The sequence below is a fragment of the Dipodomys spectabilis genome, unplaced genomic scaffold, assembly GCF_019054845.1.
Source record: "Dipodomys spectabilis isolate Male_0828 unplaced genomic scaffold, ASM1905484v1 ptg000174l, whole genome shotgun sequence".
Taxonomy (NCBI): Eukaryota; Metazoa; Chordata; class Mammalia; order Rodentia; family Heteromyidae; genus Dipodomys; species Dipodomys spectabilis.
In genome coordinates this window covers 4346121-4366422 of record NW_024870851.1, presented here as the reverse complement: position 1 = coordinate 4366422, position 20302 = coordinate 4346121, and the positions used below count along the sequence as shown (strand labels likewise).

The window sequence follows — 20302 nt, the reverse complement described above, 5'->3', positions numbered from 1 at the left end:
CGCATGAGGCCCTGGGTTCGATTCCTCAGCACCACATAAGCAAAAAGAAAAAAAAGCCGGAAGTGGCACTGTGGCTCAAGTGGTAGAGCGCTAGCCTTGAGCTGAAGAGCTGAGGGACAGCACCCAGGCCCAGAGTTCAGGCCCCACGACAGGACCCCCCAAAAAAAAAATTACTTTTGCATCGTACTCTAACCACACATATATGTAATTACATATCCCTGATCTAGTTGAATGTGTTTAACACATACTGTAGCAGAAATAATTTTGTTTCATTCTAATAAGATTGATCTAGTTTTGGAAATAGCTTACTTTTGAAATTTGTTTGCTCCTGACGGGCCTGTCTGGTTGCAATCACAGGCCGTCAGCCATCAGCTGAGGAGTGCTGAGTAGGATAGTAAGTAAGTGTGCCCCTTGAAAACATTTGCAAACATTCTATAACCAGTTCACTGGCAATAGCAATGTCTTCTTAGAGCACTTCACTAAACAAATTCTGATGTTACACACTGAAAAACACCTACAGCAAAAGTGTAGCTGTGGCTGTCAAAATGCATGCTTAGATTGAAATTAGTAATCATACCCTTGATGAGTGACTTTTGGAATAAGTTGTTTTCATTTGGACTCCTAAGTGCTAGATAGACCCTACTAAATCACTATTTAGGAGCTTTTCTTCTCTTTCTTCTCACTCTATCTAAGCCCTTTCCAAACCAAACTATCTTCTATAAAGGTGAGAGGGAGCAAACCGGATCATAAGTGATTTGGAACCAGTAGTGAATCAGCATTTGTGAAGAAAAATCCAACTAAATGCATACATTTTAGTGTGCTTTTATTTTCTTAATGGAATCAGACCCTATGAAGGTAAATTTCCAAAATATCCTTTACTCTTTCAAAAGTTTGGCCTTTGCTTGGTGTATCAGAGAACAGCAACACTAAGCAAATAATGGTGGAGACCACCAGGTTTCCATGGCACACTGACAGGAGAGGCGTTGTCTCCAAAATTCTTTTTAACAGGAGGTCACAAACACACTGAATGGAAATGAAACGCAACAGCACACGCAAATTCTTAGCCTGGTGCTCCGGCAGCCACGGGCATGCATCCTCACCAAGTATCACCACGTTAATGGTGTCAGCATTAGGTCATTTTATGCCTATTACCAGCAAATACCTTCTTATTCAAAAACAGAAAACTAACTTAGGAAATAAATACATCCAATATTGATGCTTTATTACCACAAGTCACCAATCAGAGAATGAATTTAATTTTAATACATTTATTCTCATGATTCTTAATAAAACACTTTCGAAACATTCTGTACATTTCAAGCCACTTAGAACTGTATTACATTTCTATAAATGTGATTTGTTGGGATGGAGGCGCCAAGATGTCTCTGTACAAAGATGTACAATATGTACAGTCACTGTAAGTACAAGCGGTGCAAAGCAGAGTCTAGAACACTACACTTCATGCCAGGCTTAGAAAACATTTCAACACATAAGACTAAAGCTTGAAACTGCGTTGTGATTTTTCCCCCTGGGCAAATGATTATTTTATAAACAAACATATGTATATGTCATATAGAAAGAATAGTTGGACTCTCGGGCTCAGTCAGCACCATGCAGCTGACCAGACACATTACAGGGCTGCTCTGCTTGCCTAGGGCTCTTTCTTCAGGGAGCCACTTTGCTACTCTCATCATAATTGTCTCATCATTGAGCTGCTGCTGCTGCTGCCGCCTTTGGCTGAACCACAGCAACACTAGGTGACTTAAATTTGGGAAGATAAAGGCCAAACTTGTTTTCAATGCCAGCAAATGTGGCAGTGGCAAGTCTGTATCCTCCAATGTGATCAGGATTGGCTGGAGGAAGATCTGCGATGCGGGACTTAGGCGTTGGTTCTGAGCCTGAGGGTTTGCTGTTGACAGGAAAAAGACAATGGTTAGTGTGCTCACGACTGACAAGGACAGCTTACAACTGAACATTTTCACTCTGACCCATGTGCTATAAAGAAAGCTTGTCTCAACTGTTTCCAAGTTCGCTACACTGCACTAGTTGTGGTAGACAACTACTTCATAGCACCCTATTCAAATACTTGCTTTAAATGAAAATTAATTTCAATACTTATACATAGATACATAGAAAAAATACACCCAGTAATATTCTTTGGAAAATGCAGTCATGGATTTTGTTTTTCTTTTATATTTCCAAATGTTCTGCAAAAGCATAAATCAATTATAGTAGTATTTGTGTGTGTGTGTGTGTGTGTGTGTGTGTGTGTGTGCTGATTCTGGGGCTTGAACTCAGGGCCTACGTGCTATCCTTGAGCTTTTTTGCTCAAAGCTACTTCTGGCTTTCTGGTTGTTAACTGGAGATAAGAGTCTCGGGGACTTTCCAGGTTGGCTTCAAACCACAGATCTTAGCTTCCTAAGTAACTAGGATCACAGGCATGAGCCATCAGTTCCTAGCAAAAGTATACATTTTTATTTTGACATAATTAAAAAGTTAATTTTCTAAATACCAGGCCTACAAAAGTTATCACTAAAATTAACGAGAAATACTTTTCATTCTTACTTTTATAGAAATGAAAACTCAGAAAATCCTGAGCTTTAGTATTTTTACAACAGAATAGTAAGAATACTGTTCTTGTTTTGGGATGAGTCGGGGAGGTGGTAGTATTGGGAATTGAATTCAGGGCTTTGCACTTACTAGACAAGAACACGGCCACTTCAGCCAGCCTCCCAGATCCCTTTGCTTTAATTTGCTTTTCAGATAAGTGTTTCCAATTTTCCCAGGATGCCTCTGACCACAATCTAGCTGTCTTGCTTTTTTTCTACAGGTCCTTCCACTTATTGTTTCAACAACTGTTTCCCATGTTAGCTTTTCAGTAGGTGAGGAGTTCACAAACGCATGATATAAAGATTCAGAAAAGGCATTTGGTCTTCTGTAAAGCTGGTAATTGTTGCTTTGGGTACAACTCCCCAACCCAGCAAATTCAACAAGTAATTCCTCTACTCCTAGTGAGCTTCAATTGCTGTTTCAAGCAGCCCAATTGTTGGTCTACACCCTACCAATGACTATATTCAGAAAGGGCATGACCTCTGTTTGAACCTACTGGGATTTCATTTTGCTCTGTTTTGGGGAGGGTAGCAATAAAGGAATTAACTCTATTAACATCTATACCTCTCTAATAAGAAATGATGGTGAATAGTGAAACATCAGAGGTACAAAAAGACCTGGATCACTGAGTGGAAATTTGCAAAAATGTTACTAGTACAAATTCAGATTATTTCTGGTGAAAGATCATCTAACAAAACCCACATAATAACAACCTAATTTCATAAAGTTCAGTAAATGCTTACATTAAAAAAGACCACTATTCACATAGCATTTTAACTTGTTATCCCCCTAAACCATCCTCAAATAGCTGTTTACCACTGTACATTATGTCATGCTGTCTTAACAGTGAAGCTTTAAACCCAGTATTTTAAATGCATTGGTCGTAAAGATTTCTGTCCAATTTTCTAAGAGTTCCAAAAAATGCCTTTATAAACAGAACTTGTGTTGAAGTCATTTCTTTATATGGCTGTTGAGCAGCTTTACTTACAGGCCTCCAAAATCAATGTAAAACCACCGCTGCAGAAGCTCATAGGTGACCAAAGTAACACCGAACTGGGGAGAAGACCGGAACACTCGAGCTGAAAAAGAGGTGGAGATTAGGTAGACCTTCAAATAGGAAAACCGTGGCAAAGACAACTATTGGGTGCCCACAGGCAGGGCATTCAAGCCAGGGGGCTCCTACCTGCAGTCCCCTTCCAAAATGCAGAGGGCCCTTCTTCCCGGAGTATCTTTCTAAAACAGTCAATCAAACCACTGTATGTTGTCTGGCCAGCTCGGGCAGCCACTTGCAGTCTCGTCTTGATGACATCAGCAGGGGTCACCAGAGAAGCAGCAGGCACACCTTCCAGGAGAAAGTACATTTAATTCATCCACAGCACTCTATGCAGCTAGAAGTACAGCTAACATCCAACAACACAACATGCAACTTTAACCACTTGAGGGCAACACCAAACTCCTTAAGTAGATTTCTAGGTACTATGGAGGGGGGAGAGGAGGAGAAGGGGCATTTAGGAGTCTATTAGCTGCTTGAGGATCAACAAGGCAAAATTATTTTATTTTTCAGAGTTTAAAAAAAATACCTTCCCAAAGAACTAGGGGAAAGGGAAAAAAAAGTTACTGAAGTATAACAGGACAATTCCCAAATGTTTCTGTTCTGTTCAGCTTCACTTTTGTTTCTCTTTAAATACAAGAATTTTCATGTGCAATATATAATGGTACTGCCAAATATAACTAGCCCCAAACTGTAGTGTTTATGCTGATTCTTGCCAAGTGTTCTGTCCAGTGCAAGGTGAATAATACTCATCACCTGTTGGAGGTGCTAACTACAGAACTGACTGGAACTCCGGTCAGACATGCTTATATGACAGAAGTCATTACAACTAGAGCCAAAGGAAGCCAAGCGAGCAGTTAAGGAACACCAGGGGAGTTGATCATCAAAAGGCCTTTCATCCACCCCCTGTGCCTGAGCTCCCTGGTGTCATGTTGAGATTGATCAGCAGCAGGACTCAGAGATGGATTTCACAACCACACTTTTTACTTATAAAACAAAACGGGACACAAAGGAGCAACATAACCTTCCCCATGGGGAAGAAATTCAATTTGACCTAAATATCACCGTATCATCACTAGGCAGATGGAACTGGTGGCCTTGTGGGGGGCTCTGTTAGAAAATGATGCAAATACCTCCCTTCCAACCAGCGTTGCACCCTATTCAGATGAAACCAGTAAATTACCTGTCTTTGGAGGTAAGATTCAGAATGTTCCCAGTGCCTGCCAGCAACGTGTCAGCCACTGGCAAATGCCTGCCTCTGATTACACAGACTTCCCTGACTGCTGTTTGCTGCTGGGTGGAAGACACAAGGAAAAAGCCTGCAGGGAAGACTCTGGCCTTCACCTTAAATGTGGAGACTGGTAAGACACGCCATAGCAACAGTGCCCACACTGAGCAGGCAACTATACTGGCTTTTAACGTTCAGCTAGCCAAAACTGCAAATGTCAAAGGACAAGGGATTTGCTGGAACCCAAATATAGGCTGAACATTTTTGTTTTCTTGAAAAAGGGTGTTGCTATGTAGCCCAGACTGAGCAGTCCCCAGAAGGCTGGCATCACATATGTGCACACCACTCCTGGCTACTTTTTCTTGTGTTTTTGAAACAGAATCTTACTATGCAGCTCAGGCTGGCCTTAAAATCAACTTATAGCCCAGGCTAGCCTCAAACTTGATTTCCCTACCTCATTACCTGAGTGTGACTATTGAGCCTAAAGGAGTTTTGTTTTGTGTGTGTGTGTGTGTGTGTGTGTGTGTGTGTTGCGGGGGGGGCATTGCTAGTCTTGGGGCTTGAACTCACAGCCTGGGTATTGTCCCTGAGCTTTTGTGTTCAAGGCTAGCACTCCACCACTTGAGCAATAGCTCCCCTTGTAGCTTTTTCGGTGGCTAATTAGATAGGAGAGCTGGGTTTGAAACCTCCTGAGTAAGCCAGGATTCCACTGAGGAGTTTTCAGTCATCACAAGTCATCTATCCCCTATCACCAGACATAAGAATAACAACACACATCCATCTCAACATCCTCAGAAACCAAGGGCTTGTAACACACTAAGCATACCACACTTTTAGCTATGCTCAGGCTATCCTGCTGCTTCGCCAGGCTACTAGAAGAGAATAAAGCCAGCACATGAGACTTAAATAGGGATCATGAATTCAGCTGATCAGAGCCATACTAGGCTCTTTAACAGCATATTACAAGCTATATGGAAAGCAAACACACACTATTTCATTCCTCCTTCTATTCAAAGTCAGCAACTTCACAAATGAAGGGTAAGTGTAGACCTAGGAGATCAGTACTAAGTGTCTTAGTACCTTCCAGCATTTGTGAGATGCCATTTTCAGATGGAATCTCTTCTGTACCTAATTTGGTAGACTAGATAAAAATTTTCATTCAATTCATGAACATTTGTTGAAGTCTATGATTACACTGGCCACACAGGGAAGGGAAGAGTGAGAATGAAATTCCAGCCCTCAAGTAGCTCTCAGCATAGTACAGAGGATAAAAACTTACACAAGCAATCATTAGCAAAAGACAAAATGTTAAAGGTCACAAAAAAGAGGATCACAAAATTGGTTTGCTGAGGTGCTCCTCTCTGGTCTGGTGAGGGCTATGGTGAGAAAGGGAGAGACCATTTTATGAAGCTCTATTTTGAGAGAAATCACGTAGATTCCAATATACAGAGAAAGTAAGGGCATGCTGGACTTGTGCATCAGTGTCAGGTGAAGCAAAGCAACTGATTTGATGAGAACTTCTACCTTAATGCTTTGCTGGGCTGCACCCAAGGTTTCGGGGGCACAGGAGGCTAAGAAGCATGCTAATGATGAAAGCCCAATTTAGATGGGCAGATCTAATTTGGCTCCAAGTTGCTAAGCTGCATTAAGTTGTTTATCCACATTATGCAAATGTAATTAACTCTCATCAGAATTACTGCACATCCCACAAAGGAGAAAAAGCAATCATAGTTAACTAAGCCAGATACAAACAATAACTCTTCCAGAAGTAAGGGAAAAGTACATACAGATCTTGTCTTTTTTGCAGGGGGTGAGGCATGGAGGGGGAAATGGGGAGGTGGAGGGAGGAAGGCATGCTGGGAATTAAATCAAGCTACATCCCCAGTCCAACAGATTCTCAACTTCTTAGAATAGGAAGATTTTTATTTTATTTTTTTGGTCGGTCATGGGGCTTGAACTCTGGGCTTGGGCGCTGTCCCTCAGCTCTTCAGCTCAAAGTGAGCGCTCTACCACTTGAGCTACAGCGCCACTTCAGGTTTTCTAGTGGTTTATTGGAGATAAGAATCTCACGGACTTTCCTGCCCAGGCTGGCTTTGAATCGTGATCCTCAGATATCAGCCTCCTGAGTAGCTAGGATTATAGGCATGAACCACCAGCTCAGAATAGGAAGATTCTTTGGGCTAAAAAATATTCTCTAGTTACCTGCCATGGCTCCGGCTGCAAGGAGATTTACACCTCCCACACGTCCATTTTCATCAGCCAGAAGTAGTTTGCAATGAGCATAAACAGGAAAATAGATTGCAGAGAAGGGAATGTCTCGGAGGAAACACGCTTTGGCACCCTGTCACATGGTGAGGAAATAGTGCAAAACAGTGTGTAAACAAGGTGTGAATGACCATTGGGATCCAGGGGGCTGCCAGTGACAAGCCTGAGATGTCCTTCAAACAGTATTAGAACTGATGTGGAAGGGAAAAGGGGGCGGGGAGGTGGACCGGTGGGACACAAGCAACATATGTGGCCAAAGCTTGCAAAAGGAAGTAGAGCTTGGAGTCCCAGACTTAATAACTGGCAACAACAGTATTCTCACAACCAATAATTTTCTGGCATCTCCAGTCAGGTTCAGGATTTTAAAATTACTCAATTTATCTTCTGTTTTGAAAGCATAACATGAGATCTACTCTCTTTTTGTTGCTGCTGTTTTTTTGTTTTTTTTTTTTTGAAGACAGTCTCTCTATGTAGCTTTGGCTATAAAATGCAAACTTGTGCCTCAGCTTCCCAATGCTGAAATTACAAGCATATACTACTATTCTCAGCTTCAAATGTTTAAATATATAATATTAATTATAAGCACTGTGCTCTATAGATTTCTGTAACTTGGTAATGTTGCTAAACAAACTTTAAATTCATTGCACTAGCTTCAGTTTCTTTTTTTTTTTTTCTTTTGGTTAGTTGTGGGGCCTGAACTCTGGGCCTGGGCACTGTCCCTCAGCTATTTAGCTCAAGGTTAGTGCTCTACCACTTGAGCCACAGCACCACTTCCAGCTTTTTCTGTTTACATGGGGCTGAGGAATTGAACCCAGGGCCTCATGCATGCAAGGCAAGCACTCTACCACTGAGCCACCTTCCCAGCACAAGGTTCAATTTCTTAAGGCTAATAAAAAAAAATCAGTTCTCAAACTTGAATGTTATTTGTTTTATTTGGCTTTTTTTGGGAAGTAAGTTGAGGGGAGTGGGTACTTTGACACTAACAATAATATCTTGATTCCTAAGAAACAAGTAAAGGCAGCTCAAAAACTAACAAACTAATATATTCAATCTATATTCATTGAGAGCTTTGGATGTGTCAGGTAAAAATCTAGAGGCAGTAGTTGAAGGAGGGTATCTATTCTGGAAATTGCAAGAAAAGAAATTACAGATCTTTCCTTTTCATTCCCCCATGTCCTAAATAACAGAGGGCTGCAGAAGGTTTCCACAGAAGTAGTAGACAACGTAGAGACAGTTTGTCCCAGTATCTGAAATTGCAATGAACAAGTTCCTCAGCTTTGTCAGTGGTTCATGCCAGTTCACTGCCCAGGGTTGCACCTAAACAGGCAAGTATGGGACCCTAACACCTGTTTTCTTTTTCTTTTCCTTTTTTTCTTTTCTTTTTTTTTTGTCAGTCATGGGACCTAAACTCTGGGCCTGGGCGCTGTCCCTCAGCTCAAGGCTAGCACTCTACCACTTGAGCCACAGCGCCACTTCCAGCCTTTTCTGCTTATGTGGTGCTGAGGAACGGAACCCAGGGCCTCATGTATGCAGGGCAAGCACTCTACCACTGAGCCACCTTCCCAGCCCCAATATTTGTTTTCTTAACAGCTCTGTTTTGAAGAGAGAGAGAGAGGGAAAAAAAAAAACCCACAGTCCAAAACTCCAAAGAATCAAAGAATAGAGAGAGAATATAAATTCATCTCTCAGAGGTAATTCCAAAAGGTATGTAAATTGGTGGTGGGCAGGAAATTGGCTGTGGGCAGGAAGGAGCAAAGTGGGGGGAAAACATTCTCAAGAGAGGCGCCATTGTTTGCCTGTATTGCCCATATCCAGAGAGCCCTGTGGCTGTGGAATTCTAATCTAGAGAATTTCTAATTTCTAATTTGCAGCTACAGAAGCAAATTTACACGTTTCTGCAGTGGTGGATCTATAAATAAATCAGATGCTGTGGAAACACAGTTGCCTATTAAGACTAAATTTAAGTATTCCCCCTTACACCAGGCAAAGAGATGGAAAGAAATACTCTTCCTTGTTTAAGAAAAATAATAGCTTCTGCTCCATTACATCTGATGTGTAATGATGGCAGTAAGTATACCTGCAGGGAAAGAATCTGTTGACTGGCATCTTGTTAAAGTACAGTACACTGTGGGTTTTTTTTTTTTAATGGAATTCAGTATTGACAAATCCTACCACTTAACTTCTTAAAAGACCCGAATCCTACCAAACTCCTCTACTGTTTTACTGTGTTTGAATGTTATGACAAAGAGAAAAAGAGAAGCTCCTCCAGGGAAGATATCAATAGAGATAACTAGAATGAAAATAAACATAAGACTATTTTGAAGTCTTAAACTCATCCAAACTTTTCCCAAGCCCTCTCCTCCCTATCCTCCCAATGAAAGGTTGTAAACTGAAGCCAGCAGTTGGGAGTAGGCCTCCCTGGGACTGCTTCTCAAAAAGCTGGAGAAAACAGGCCAATGTGCTCCTGGATCCCACTGTCTATAAGTACCTTGCTGAGCAAGATTGCTTCTCAAACTGGAGGTGGGGGCACGGGGTGGGGAGAAGCTTAGTTTCTGTATTTTTTCAAAAAACATTTATACTGAGGACATTACAGTCTCTCTACTGAAACAGCCCACAGGAATCTACGCACCTTATATAGACCAAAAAGTCCCAAGTCCCGAAGCACATTCAGGGCGCTGACTCTGGGTCCAGTGGTGATCTCTCCTGCTACCTGCAAGCGAATCTTCACTATCTCCAATGGGTTAGTAAAGATGACCTGAGAGCCTCCAGCCTACAGACAAGGGAGAGAGACACCATTTCCACATCAGAGCCAGACTGCCAATGAAAACACAGAGAAAAAACAAACAAAAAAAAAAAAACAACAAGCTCCAATTGCAATTCTGACCATCTTTATATTTTCCTTTCAGATGGAGGAAGAAGAGTTCCATCCTATGCCTGATGTTGGGAGGTTAACAGAGATGTTCCTAAAGTCTGCCTTGGGTCAGTCTATGATTGGGTTTATTTCAATTTGAAATATCAAGACTGTTTCTCAGAACAGACTTTCAATGATGACTCCCAAGCATATTCAAAGTAGAGCAACCCCAATTGGAAAACAAAAGTGAATCCAGATGTAGCTGTGGGGCCCTTGGTGAGAGAGGGTAAACCATGCTAGCAGGCTGTCATCTTTTACAGGCTGGAGCTGAAATTCCGATCTAGAGTTGTTTCCTTGCTCTTCTTAGCAAAGCACTCTTTAGCCTAGTCACTTGCCCAATAAACATAACTGGAGCCTTCGGTCAGAGAAAGATGAGTCTCCTTTGGCTCACACTCTAAAATGTATAAGCTTAGCAAAATGCTAAGACCAGCACACACCTAACACACACAAAAGGAAGGAATTTATAAAGACAAATTTCAGGATCACTGTAAGACAAAACCAGAAAAACTCTTCAAGGCAGAGCTAGGAAGTGGGACATTTAGTTACCCTGAGTACAACGCTTTCAGAGCAAAGCCACAGTCCACATTCTAGTGGTGAGTGACAGATCTGAATCTGGATAATAAGTTTATTCTCATCTGAACTCTGATAACTGGTAGAGAGAATAATAATACAATTGCTATCTTTTGGTAGCAGTTTCTATAACAAATAAAAGTATGTGTATGAGTGTGTGTGTGTGTGTGTGTGTGTGTGTGTGTGTGTGTGTGTGTGTGTGTGTGTGTGCTTGTGTATGTGTGAGTGAGAGAGAGAGAAAGAGAGAGAGACACACACACCTTGGATATAAAAAATAAAAATATAACGTTTTTTTTTTTTGCTAGCCCTATTGCTTGAACTCAGGAGCCCTAGGCACTGTCCCCTAAGGGTTTTGTTCTGTTGGGTTTTTTTGTTTTCTTTTGCTCCAGGCTATTGCTCTACCACAATAGCTCCACTTCCCACTTTTTGGTGGTTAATTGGAGATAATCTCAGGGGCTTTCTTGCCCAGGTGGGCTTTGAAGCACAACCCTCAGATCTCAGCCACTTAGTAGTTAGGATTACAAGTGGGAGCCACTGGTGCCCAACAATGAGGAAATCACCCTTGTACATCTTCATTTTAAACTGTGGCTGTTGATAATACATAATTATGCAATATTCAGTTATATTCATATAGCCACAATCATATCATATAATCATTACTCAACTGCAATGCACAGCCCATACAAAATAAGAAGTGTTTACCTCACTGGGACATTGATATTCCAAAGGCATCAAAACACTATAGCACCTAAAGCATACAACCTGCACTGGCACTTCAACACTTTACTTTCATTCCAGCTCAGGTATCTAAATCTACAACTCTTCCAGATTCCTTTTCAAAGGACAGAATGGTGACTCAGCGCATTTTCCTGATCATGCTGGAGCTTAAACACCCCTCAGTTACTTAGGTTTCAGTCCTGACCTTACTCCTTTCAACATCCACAATGGCCCACAGTGACAGACACAAGGGAAGCTTATTTATCCACCAAGCAGGGATGGAGGTACAGTGATTTGCTGTCTCTGTTTCTCTCTCCAGTAACTCCCCAACTTGACACTCTAGACCACCTCACACAGGTCCCCCAACAATGCAATGACCCAATTTTACATGGTGATTTGCTGTGTTTCTCTTTTAATCTGTTGCACTGCAGGCAGAAGGAAGCATTTCAATGTTTTAATCTAAGCACACAATACTTTCAAAGGGATTGCTGGGTGTAAATTATGCTAAAATGATAATCCAAGTAATTGTTCCTTCAGCTAGCATTAAAGATCAAACTAATTGAAAAAAGTTTAGTACTTCCCGGAAATCTATTGTTTAAATAATGCCAGCAAAGACTATTGTTAGGGAAACATACTTTACATTCTAAACGAAAAGAACTCTAAATTTTAATTTAAAATCCCCCAAATTTGTCATCACCGGACAGTGTGAACCACTGGGTGCCGAGTGGTAAATGTGGACAGTATATTTAAATAAATACAAAGCTTTTTTGTAATAGCCTGCAGAGCCGTATGAATGCCCCAATCTCCTCCTATCCCAGGCCTAACCCCACTCTCTCTCTTCTCTAGTATCTTATGGGCCCTTTTGAAAACAATTGCCATTTTATTAAGAGGTGCACTCCTTTCACAATCCTTCTAATTTCTGAGTACACAAGAAACAAGCTTTCTACTAAAACTCTATCACCACAGTGCAATTGAGGGGAGGTCATGACTACATTTTAAAATACATTCACATTCCCGGATATGAAAACAAGAGGCTCTTTTTTCTTTTTTGCTGTTTTTGTTTGTCCATTTATGTGTCTTTGGGAGAGTAAGGGAAGGCACAGAAATGGAGGGACAAAGGGTGAACAAATACAGCAGTGGGACTCACTAGACACTTAGCTGAAAATGAACGATAGAACTTGTAGGTGGGGATGGGAGGGAAAAACTGGGAGAAAGCGAGGAAAGGGGTAGAATTGTCCAAAAAGAAATGTACGCTTTACCTGACTTACTTAACTGTAACCCCTTTGTATATCGCCTTTAACTGTATTTTTTGGGGGGGAAGGGGGGGTCTTCCTTTTTGGTACTGTCACCAGATGGAGGTAAGGTTTAGTGACGCTTCCCTCCATCCGGTGACAGTACTGGGGATTGAACCCAGGACATTGTACTTGCTAGGCAAGTGTTTTGCCATTGAGCTACATCCCAGCCCTGTATACCACCTTTATAATAAAATTTTTTAAAAGAACATGATAAAATATTCAATGTTATATATCAATTAAAAAATAAAGACAAGCGGGGTACCGGTGGCTCACGCCTGTAATCCTAGCTACTCAGGAGGCTGAGATCTAAGGATCGCGGTTCAAAGGCAGCCTGGGCAAGAAAATCCATGAGACTCTTATCTCCAATTAACCACTAGAAAACCAAAAGTGGTGCTGTGGCTCAAGTGGTAGGGTGCTTGCCTTGAGCTGCATAGCTCAGGGTCAGTGCCAAGGCCCGGAGTTCAAGCTCCACAACTGATGGGGAAAAAAAAAAATGAAGACACACGGTATGAAAAAAAAATCAAGAGTAAATGTGTAATAGCTCCCATTGTTATTTATCAGACATCCCATTACAGAGCTTAGTTTTGAAAAGTCTCTGTGAAGAATTTAACGGAAGTCTGGATATGTGTGTGGGGGGGGGGGGGTGCAGTGAGAAATGTTCTGCATATATGTTTCAAAACATATTTCAATTTAAAAATCAATACACTGTCAAATATTTTTAAAAAAAAAAATACATTCACATTGCCAAGGACCAGTACCCCTTGCCTTTAATCCTAGCTACTTAGGAGGTTGAGATCTGAGCATCAAGGTTCAAGTCCAACCCAGGCAGGAAAATCCATGAGACTTTTCTCTCTAATAAACCACCAAAAATCCCAATAATGAACTGGACATAATCATACACATAATCTGGCAAGGGAACATGCAAATACTGACATAATGACACAGCTATGTGACCCACATCTATCAGTATGTTTCACATCTTACATACTCTACTGTATTTTAAGGAGTAAAATTTCTTGCAATTATATAGTTTACATATGCTTTTAAAATTGACAAACTATTTTTCAACTTTATGATAGGTCTAGAAGCATGTGGGCAAAGACTATTTATAAATACTGAATTATTTTATTTTATTTTTGTTGGTTGTGGGGCCTGAACTCAGCCTGGGCACTATCCTTGAACTCTTCAGCTCAAGGCTAGCACTCTACCACTTGAGCCACAGTGCCACTTCTGGCTTTTTCTGCTTATGTGGTGCCGAGGAAGCGAACCCAGGGACTCATGCATGCAAGGCAAGCGCTCTACCACTGAGCCACCTTCCCAGCCCCCAATACTGAATAATTTTTAAATGGTAAAAATTGTTTCAAATTTGTCTAAATCTTTGGATGTTTACAAATCTTAGAAAGAAACATACATGGCAAATACATACTGTCCTTTTGAAACTTTCTGTTGGCCACTATATCATATATATTAAACTAGGGATGGAGGGGGAGGGAGGAAAATCTGAAAGCAGTTCAATTTCACTGGTAAGAAATACAGTACCATAGAATGATTAGGAAATTATCACAGATATTATTAACTGTTTCCCTTCTGAGAAGCAAATATAGGAGAATATGTTTTCTTTGTCCTAAGACTGCTGATTTTAATGAAAAAAATTACCTGTATTAGCACAAATATGCTGTTTGCAAAAATAAAATTGGAGGGAGGAGTCTTGAGGCTTGAACTCAGGGCTTTAATGTTCAAGGTTAGCACTCTACCAGTTTAGCCATGTCTCTATGGCCTTTTTTGTTGTTGTTGTTTGTCGTGGGGGCTGAACACTGGGCCTGGGCGCTGTCCCTCAGCTCTTCAGCTCAAGGCTAGTGCCCTACCACTTGAGCCACAGCACCACTTCTGGCTTTTTTCTGCTTATGTGGTGCTGAGGAATCGAACCCAGGGCTTCATGCATGTGAAGCAAGCACTCTACCACTGAGCCACCTTCCCAGCCCCATCTCTGTGGCTTTTTGGCGGCTAATTGAAAATAAGAGTCTCACAGACTTCCCTGTCTGGGCTGGTTTCAGACTTCAGTCCTCAGATTTCAGCCTCTTGAGTAGCAGGATTATAGGCATGAGCCACCAGTGCCCAGCTGTTTGCAAATTTTAATAACAAAAATATTAAGCAAATAATTCAAATACCCCAAAATTCAAATACTTAAATTTTTACTTCAGTACTTTCTTAAGTAATTTTTAAGAACCTAAGTAAAATCACATGCTTTTAACAAATAAATTTAATAGAATCATGCCAAATTACTTGTAACATAAAATATTAGTTACATATTCATCACAAGCATGTAAAACATTACCCACATTGACCAAAATCAAAGTGGCTTAAAGATGAAAATTTTAGTTGCATCCTAGAAAAAGAAACTAAGAAGTTGGAATAATTTTCATAGCATATCCTAGTGTACATTTCAAATTTCTAATCATAAGAATGGAATAAAGCTACTCAAAATAAGAAACAGACATAGATTTAAATGGACATTGCAAATTTTGATATCTTGCTGCTTTTGGTAATGACATAACTTACATATAAACTTACAGTAATATCATACCATTCCATACAATATATTCGGTAATTTTCTTACTCAGCAAATCACCAAAATTAGCTAATAAACCCTCAAAATGCTAAATTTCTCTCATCAAATATGTTGCTTATTTTTCTTAATGAAATGCAGGCTCAGATCCTTTACTTTTTCAATATTCAGTTGTTCTTCGTATTACTGTCCTAGCATTGAATTTAAAATATATAAAAAGAGAATTAATTTCTCTTGGAATGAGGGTTTCCCATGTAACAGAAATAAAAATGCAAAAACTGTATCAATTTTTTTTTAATGAGAAAATAAACCAACTTAAGGCAGCAGCAAAAGATGATGGGAAAAGGATGTTAGCACTGAGATGTCACGGGCCCTTCAATATGCCCAAGGCAAAGGAGCTGCATACAAGATTAGGCCTGCCCAACCTCTGCCCTCACAATCCTACCCCAGGGACAAGCTCTATGAAAGGTTGGAAACTGGGGCCCATGCGTGCTAAGGACTTATTTTTTGTCCCTTCCTCCCTCCCTCCCTCCCTCCCTCCCTCCCTCCTTCCTTCCTTCTTTTCTCTCTCTTTTTCTTTCTTTTCTGAGTTGTTGTCTTCTATTGTTTGGAATTATTTCTCTTCAACCACAAAATGTCCAATCAAAGTAACTCATTATAAAGTCTTTGCTTACTTATGAAAATCTAACTTCAATTCCTTTATGTCCATGCCAGAAACTTAAAGCAGATATACAAAATACATGCACTTAAATACACATACAGGGCTGCGAATATGACTTAGTGGTAGAGTGCTTGCCTAGAATGCATGAAGAAGCCCTGAGTTCAATTCCTCAGTACTACATAAACAGAAAAAGCAGGAAGTGGTGCTGTGGCTCAAGTGGTAGAGTGCTAGCCTTGAGCAAACAAAGCTCAGGGACAGTGCCCAGGCCCTGAGTTCAAGCCATAGGACTGGCAAAAAAAAAAAAAAAAAAAGATAAAATAGCCATACACACCAATATAAAACACAGAATTAGTTGTTACTAGGACTGACTCAACAGGAACTGGGACAGTGTGTTTAAGATCATCAACCAAGCATCTTATAAGTACCGCGCGCTAACCGATTGCACCACTGGAGCTCCTCAACCAAGCATCTTAAGATACTTTTATGCTAGTACTTCCAATGTACAAGTTCTTTCTAAAAATAGTTGCAGATACTTAAAATGAATAAACTGTTTATTGCAGAATGTTACCAGAGTAAGGGAAGGGCTATAATCTCGATGTTGGTATCTCCTCAAATTTGTTCAGTCTACTGACCAATATGACAGTGTTAAGAGGTGGAACCTATGGAGATTAAGTCAGAAGGGTCTGCCCTGATGGACAGGATTAGTTTACTTCTAGAAGAGGTTGAAAGGAGCTGCTTTGACTCTTCCCCATGTGAGGATGTAGCACCAAGGTGCCATCTTGGAAACAGAGAGCAGCCTTTACCACTCTACATCAGTATCAGACATAGAAACAATAAATCTATGTTGCTTATTTGTGTGTGTGTGAGAGAGAGAGAGAGAGAGAGGAAGAGAGAGAGAGAGAGAGAGCGAGAGAGAGAGTGTCCTGGGGCTTGAACTCAATAGTTTAGGTGCTGTTCTTAGCTTTTGTGCTCAAGGCTAGTGCTCTACTACTTAAGCCACATCTCCACTTTTGGCTTTTTTGTTAGTTTAAATATCCTGCCTTGGCTGGCTTTGAACCTCTTAGATTTCAGCCTGAGTAGCAAGGATTATAGGCAGAGCCACAGGTGCCCAGCCCTGTTATTTATTAATTACCCAACCTAAGGTATTTTGTTAGAGCAGAAAGACTAGGCTAAGATAGGAAGAGTCAAAATCACTATGTACCTATCTATCACTGAGTTTTTTAAGCCTTAATGTGAGAACATAGTGTACTCTAAATATGAGACACAAAGAAAACAGGAAAATCACCTGCAATTGAAAGGATTATATTACCATTGCTGATAAACTCAAATTCCAAATTCATAAACTTAGAAGCACACACACTCAAAGGGAATGGGTTATCAGGTAAGTGGCAAATGGCCTGTGGTTAAAGTTTAACAATAAGATAATGTACACACTAGAGAGACCTTTAAAAAGTACATACAGGTTAAGCTAATTAGACTTTTAACCCTTCTGCTTTGGGAATTTATAAAGACACTTAAACTTCTATTTTTGTGGAGATTTTTGGTGGTGTTAACACTTGTTAGGAAGGCACATTACCACTTGAGCCGTGCCTTCAGCTCTTTGTATTTTTTTAGATAAAGTCTCTCTCTCTCTCTCTCTCTCTCTCTCTCTCTCTCTCTCTCTCTCTCTCTTTTTGCCAGTCTTGGGGCTTGAACTCGGGGCCTGGGCACTGTCCCTAAGCTTCTTCTGCTCAAGGCTAGCACTCTACCACTTGAGCCACAGTTCTACTCTGGCTTTTTCTGCTCATGTGGTACTGAGGAATTGAACCCAGGCTTTCCTGCATGCTAGGCAAGCACTCTACCACTAAGCCACATCCCCAGCCCAGAGTCTCTTTTTGTCTGTACTGGCCTTAAACCATAATCTACCAACAATTCTACTCATAGGTATATCCAGGAGAAATGAAACATAAGTCCTTGCAAAACCTTATATACCAATGTTCACAGCAACACTATAAATAATAGACAAAAGGTAGAAACAATCCAATTGCTATCAATTGAGGAATGAATAAATATATGGATATTAATATACTAGTTAATAAAAAGCAATGACGTAAAACCAAGTATGGAGGCACACACCTATAATCCCAGCTTTTAGGAAGCTGGGGCAAGAGAATCATTTGTTCAAAGTTAGCCTGGTTATATAGCAAGAACCTGTCAAAAATAGAAAGAAGAGAGGGAGAGAGGGAGAGAGGGAAGGAGGAAGAAGGAAGGAAGGAAGGAAGGAAGGGAGGGAGAGAGGGAGGGAGGGAGGGAGGGAGGGAGGGCCACAACACAGATGAACCTTAAAAACATACTAAATGAAAGATGCTAGGAAGCCAGGAACAAAGCTACCTATCACATAATTCCATTTATACAAGATATTCAAAATTGGCAAATTCACAGAAACAGAGTATGTTAATAGTTGTCTAGGCCTTATGAGTACGATGGAAAGATAAAGAGGTTGACAGCTAACAGGTACTAGGTTTCTGTTTTATTGATAAAATTGTTCTAAAATTGATGGGAGTGATGGCTGTATAACTGTGAATATATTAAAACCCCTGGAGAATTACATGTGAATTAAATATCAATAAAGCTGTTAGTTTTTTATCTTCAGTGGTAGAAGCCTGATTAGCATGCATAAAGCCCTGCTTTCAATCCCAGCACCAACCACAATGAGAAAGAGCCTCTTATTTTCCTCTTATTTTTTTAACTTGCCAGAAAGACATAGCAGGTACTCAAAAAAAAAAAAAAAAAATGAATAAAGGAAGAAAGAATGGACACACACACACACCAAATGTGAAAAAAAAAAAAGTGGCTTGAATTTCAATTTCGCCATTTACTAAGCAGGAAAAGGCTCTACTACATTAAAAGCAAAATCCAGTATCAATTCACAGGAGAAATCTCTCTCCTAAAGAGAGAGAGAAGCGAAGGGAGAGAGGGAAGAGAGAGGGAAGGGGGGGAGGGAGAGAGAGAGGGAGAGAGGGAAGGAGGGAGGGAGAGAGAGGCTATTTAGAAAGGTAAGACAAGGGAAGAAGGGAGCGTGCCAGTGGAGAGACAGGGATGAAAAAGATAGAAATAAATCATATGCATTATGGAAACAGAGTGAAGCCCATTAAAAATTGTAAAAGAAAGTAGGGGGAAGTATAAGAATAAAAGGAATGATACAATAATGATCAAAACACATAAAATGTATGCACAGAAATACTACAATAAAAGTCCTTTAAAATTAATATATGCCAAAAATCAGTGTCAATGATAGTACTACTATTTTAGTTAAGTTGGATATGTGAATGCTCATGTTATTATTACTCATTACATCTTTTGAATGTATCAAAACTATTAACATTGATTAATAGGTATAGGGATGCAGCTCAGTGGTAGAATGCATACTGATCATGTGTCACATCCAAGGTTTGATCCCTCACAACAAACACACACACAAAAAAAATCATAAAATAAAACAAACAATGGAAAACACATAATTCTGAAAGCCTGGAGATTTTACTTCTCATAATAATCTAGTAAATGCATGCCGTTTTCTAGATTCATACATTTTTTTTTAATTTAATTTTATTTTATTTGAGAACATACTGTACAGAGGGGTTACAATTACATGGGCAGGATAATGCATACATTTCTTACCAAGCATTGCAGCCTCCTCCTTTGTTTACCCTTCACCTCCCTTCCCAGCCTCCCCCCTCCCTCCCACCCAATCATACCCCCCCACCCCCCACCCCCCACCGACATTGTAAAGCTGGTTTTGACATGACATTTTGTACTTCTCATTGTTGCAATAGGTCCACCTGAATCCTTAAATGACTTGTTTGTCCCCATCTCCTCCACATGTTATACTGACATCAAATATAGTGAAAGCGGGGGTTACACTGTGGGGGAGGGACATACAAAGCAACAAAGAAATAATCTTATAAATGTCATACATTTTTTTTTTGGGTCCAGTGGTGGGGCCTGAACTCTGGGCCTGGGCGCTGTCCCTCAGCTCTTCAGCTCAAGGCTAGCGTTCTACCACTTGAGCCACAGCACCACTTCCGGCTTTTTTCTTTTTGCTTATGTGGTGCTGAGGAATCGAATCCAGGGCCTCAGGTATGCAAGGCAAGCGCTCTACCACTGAGTCACCTTCCCAGCCCCGCATGCTGTTTTCTAAAAGGTTAATTTAGTCATTTCATGGTAACAGAATTTCTCTCCTATCTATCTACAAGAAACTTGACCCAATTCCTAACTAATTCTGCTTGGAAAAGTCTATAACTCCTTTATTGCTTTTCTTTTCCCTTCCTTTTCTTCCTTCCCCCTCCTGCCTCCATTTCTTTCTTGTGCCCCAGAATAGGGTTTGAACTCAGGACCTTGTGCCTTCTCATCTTCATTACTTATGGCTGTCACTCTACAAGTTGAGTC

At 40.5% G+C, this 20302-nt stretch overlaps 1 protein-coding gene across 2 annotated transcripts in view; it reads right to left on the bottom strand.

Moving 5' to 3' along the window:
- Positions 1-1197: 1197 nt before the first annotated feature.
- The window catches only part of Slc25a12 (solute carrier family 25 member 12), a 95369-nt gene continuing 76264 nt past the window's right edge, over positions 1198-20302 (bottom strand). For both annotated transcript variants that reach the window (XM_042694124.1, XM_042694125.1), the window contains 5 exons: positions 9784-9924; positions 7092-7230; positions 3794-3952; positions 3599-3689; positions 1198-1909 (listed from right to left, as the gene is read on the bottom strand). In XM_042694124.1, the coding sequence (XP_042550058.1) occupies positions 1705-1909; positions 3599-3689; positions 3794-3952; positions 7092-7230; positions 9784-9924 (735 nt within the window). In that variant the 3' untranslated portion in view covers positions 1198-1704. The remainder of the gene's footprint in view (positions 1910-3598; positions 3690-3793; positions 3953-7091; positions 7231-9783; positions 9925-20302) is intronic.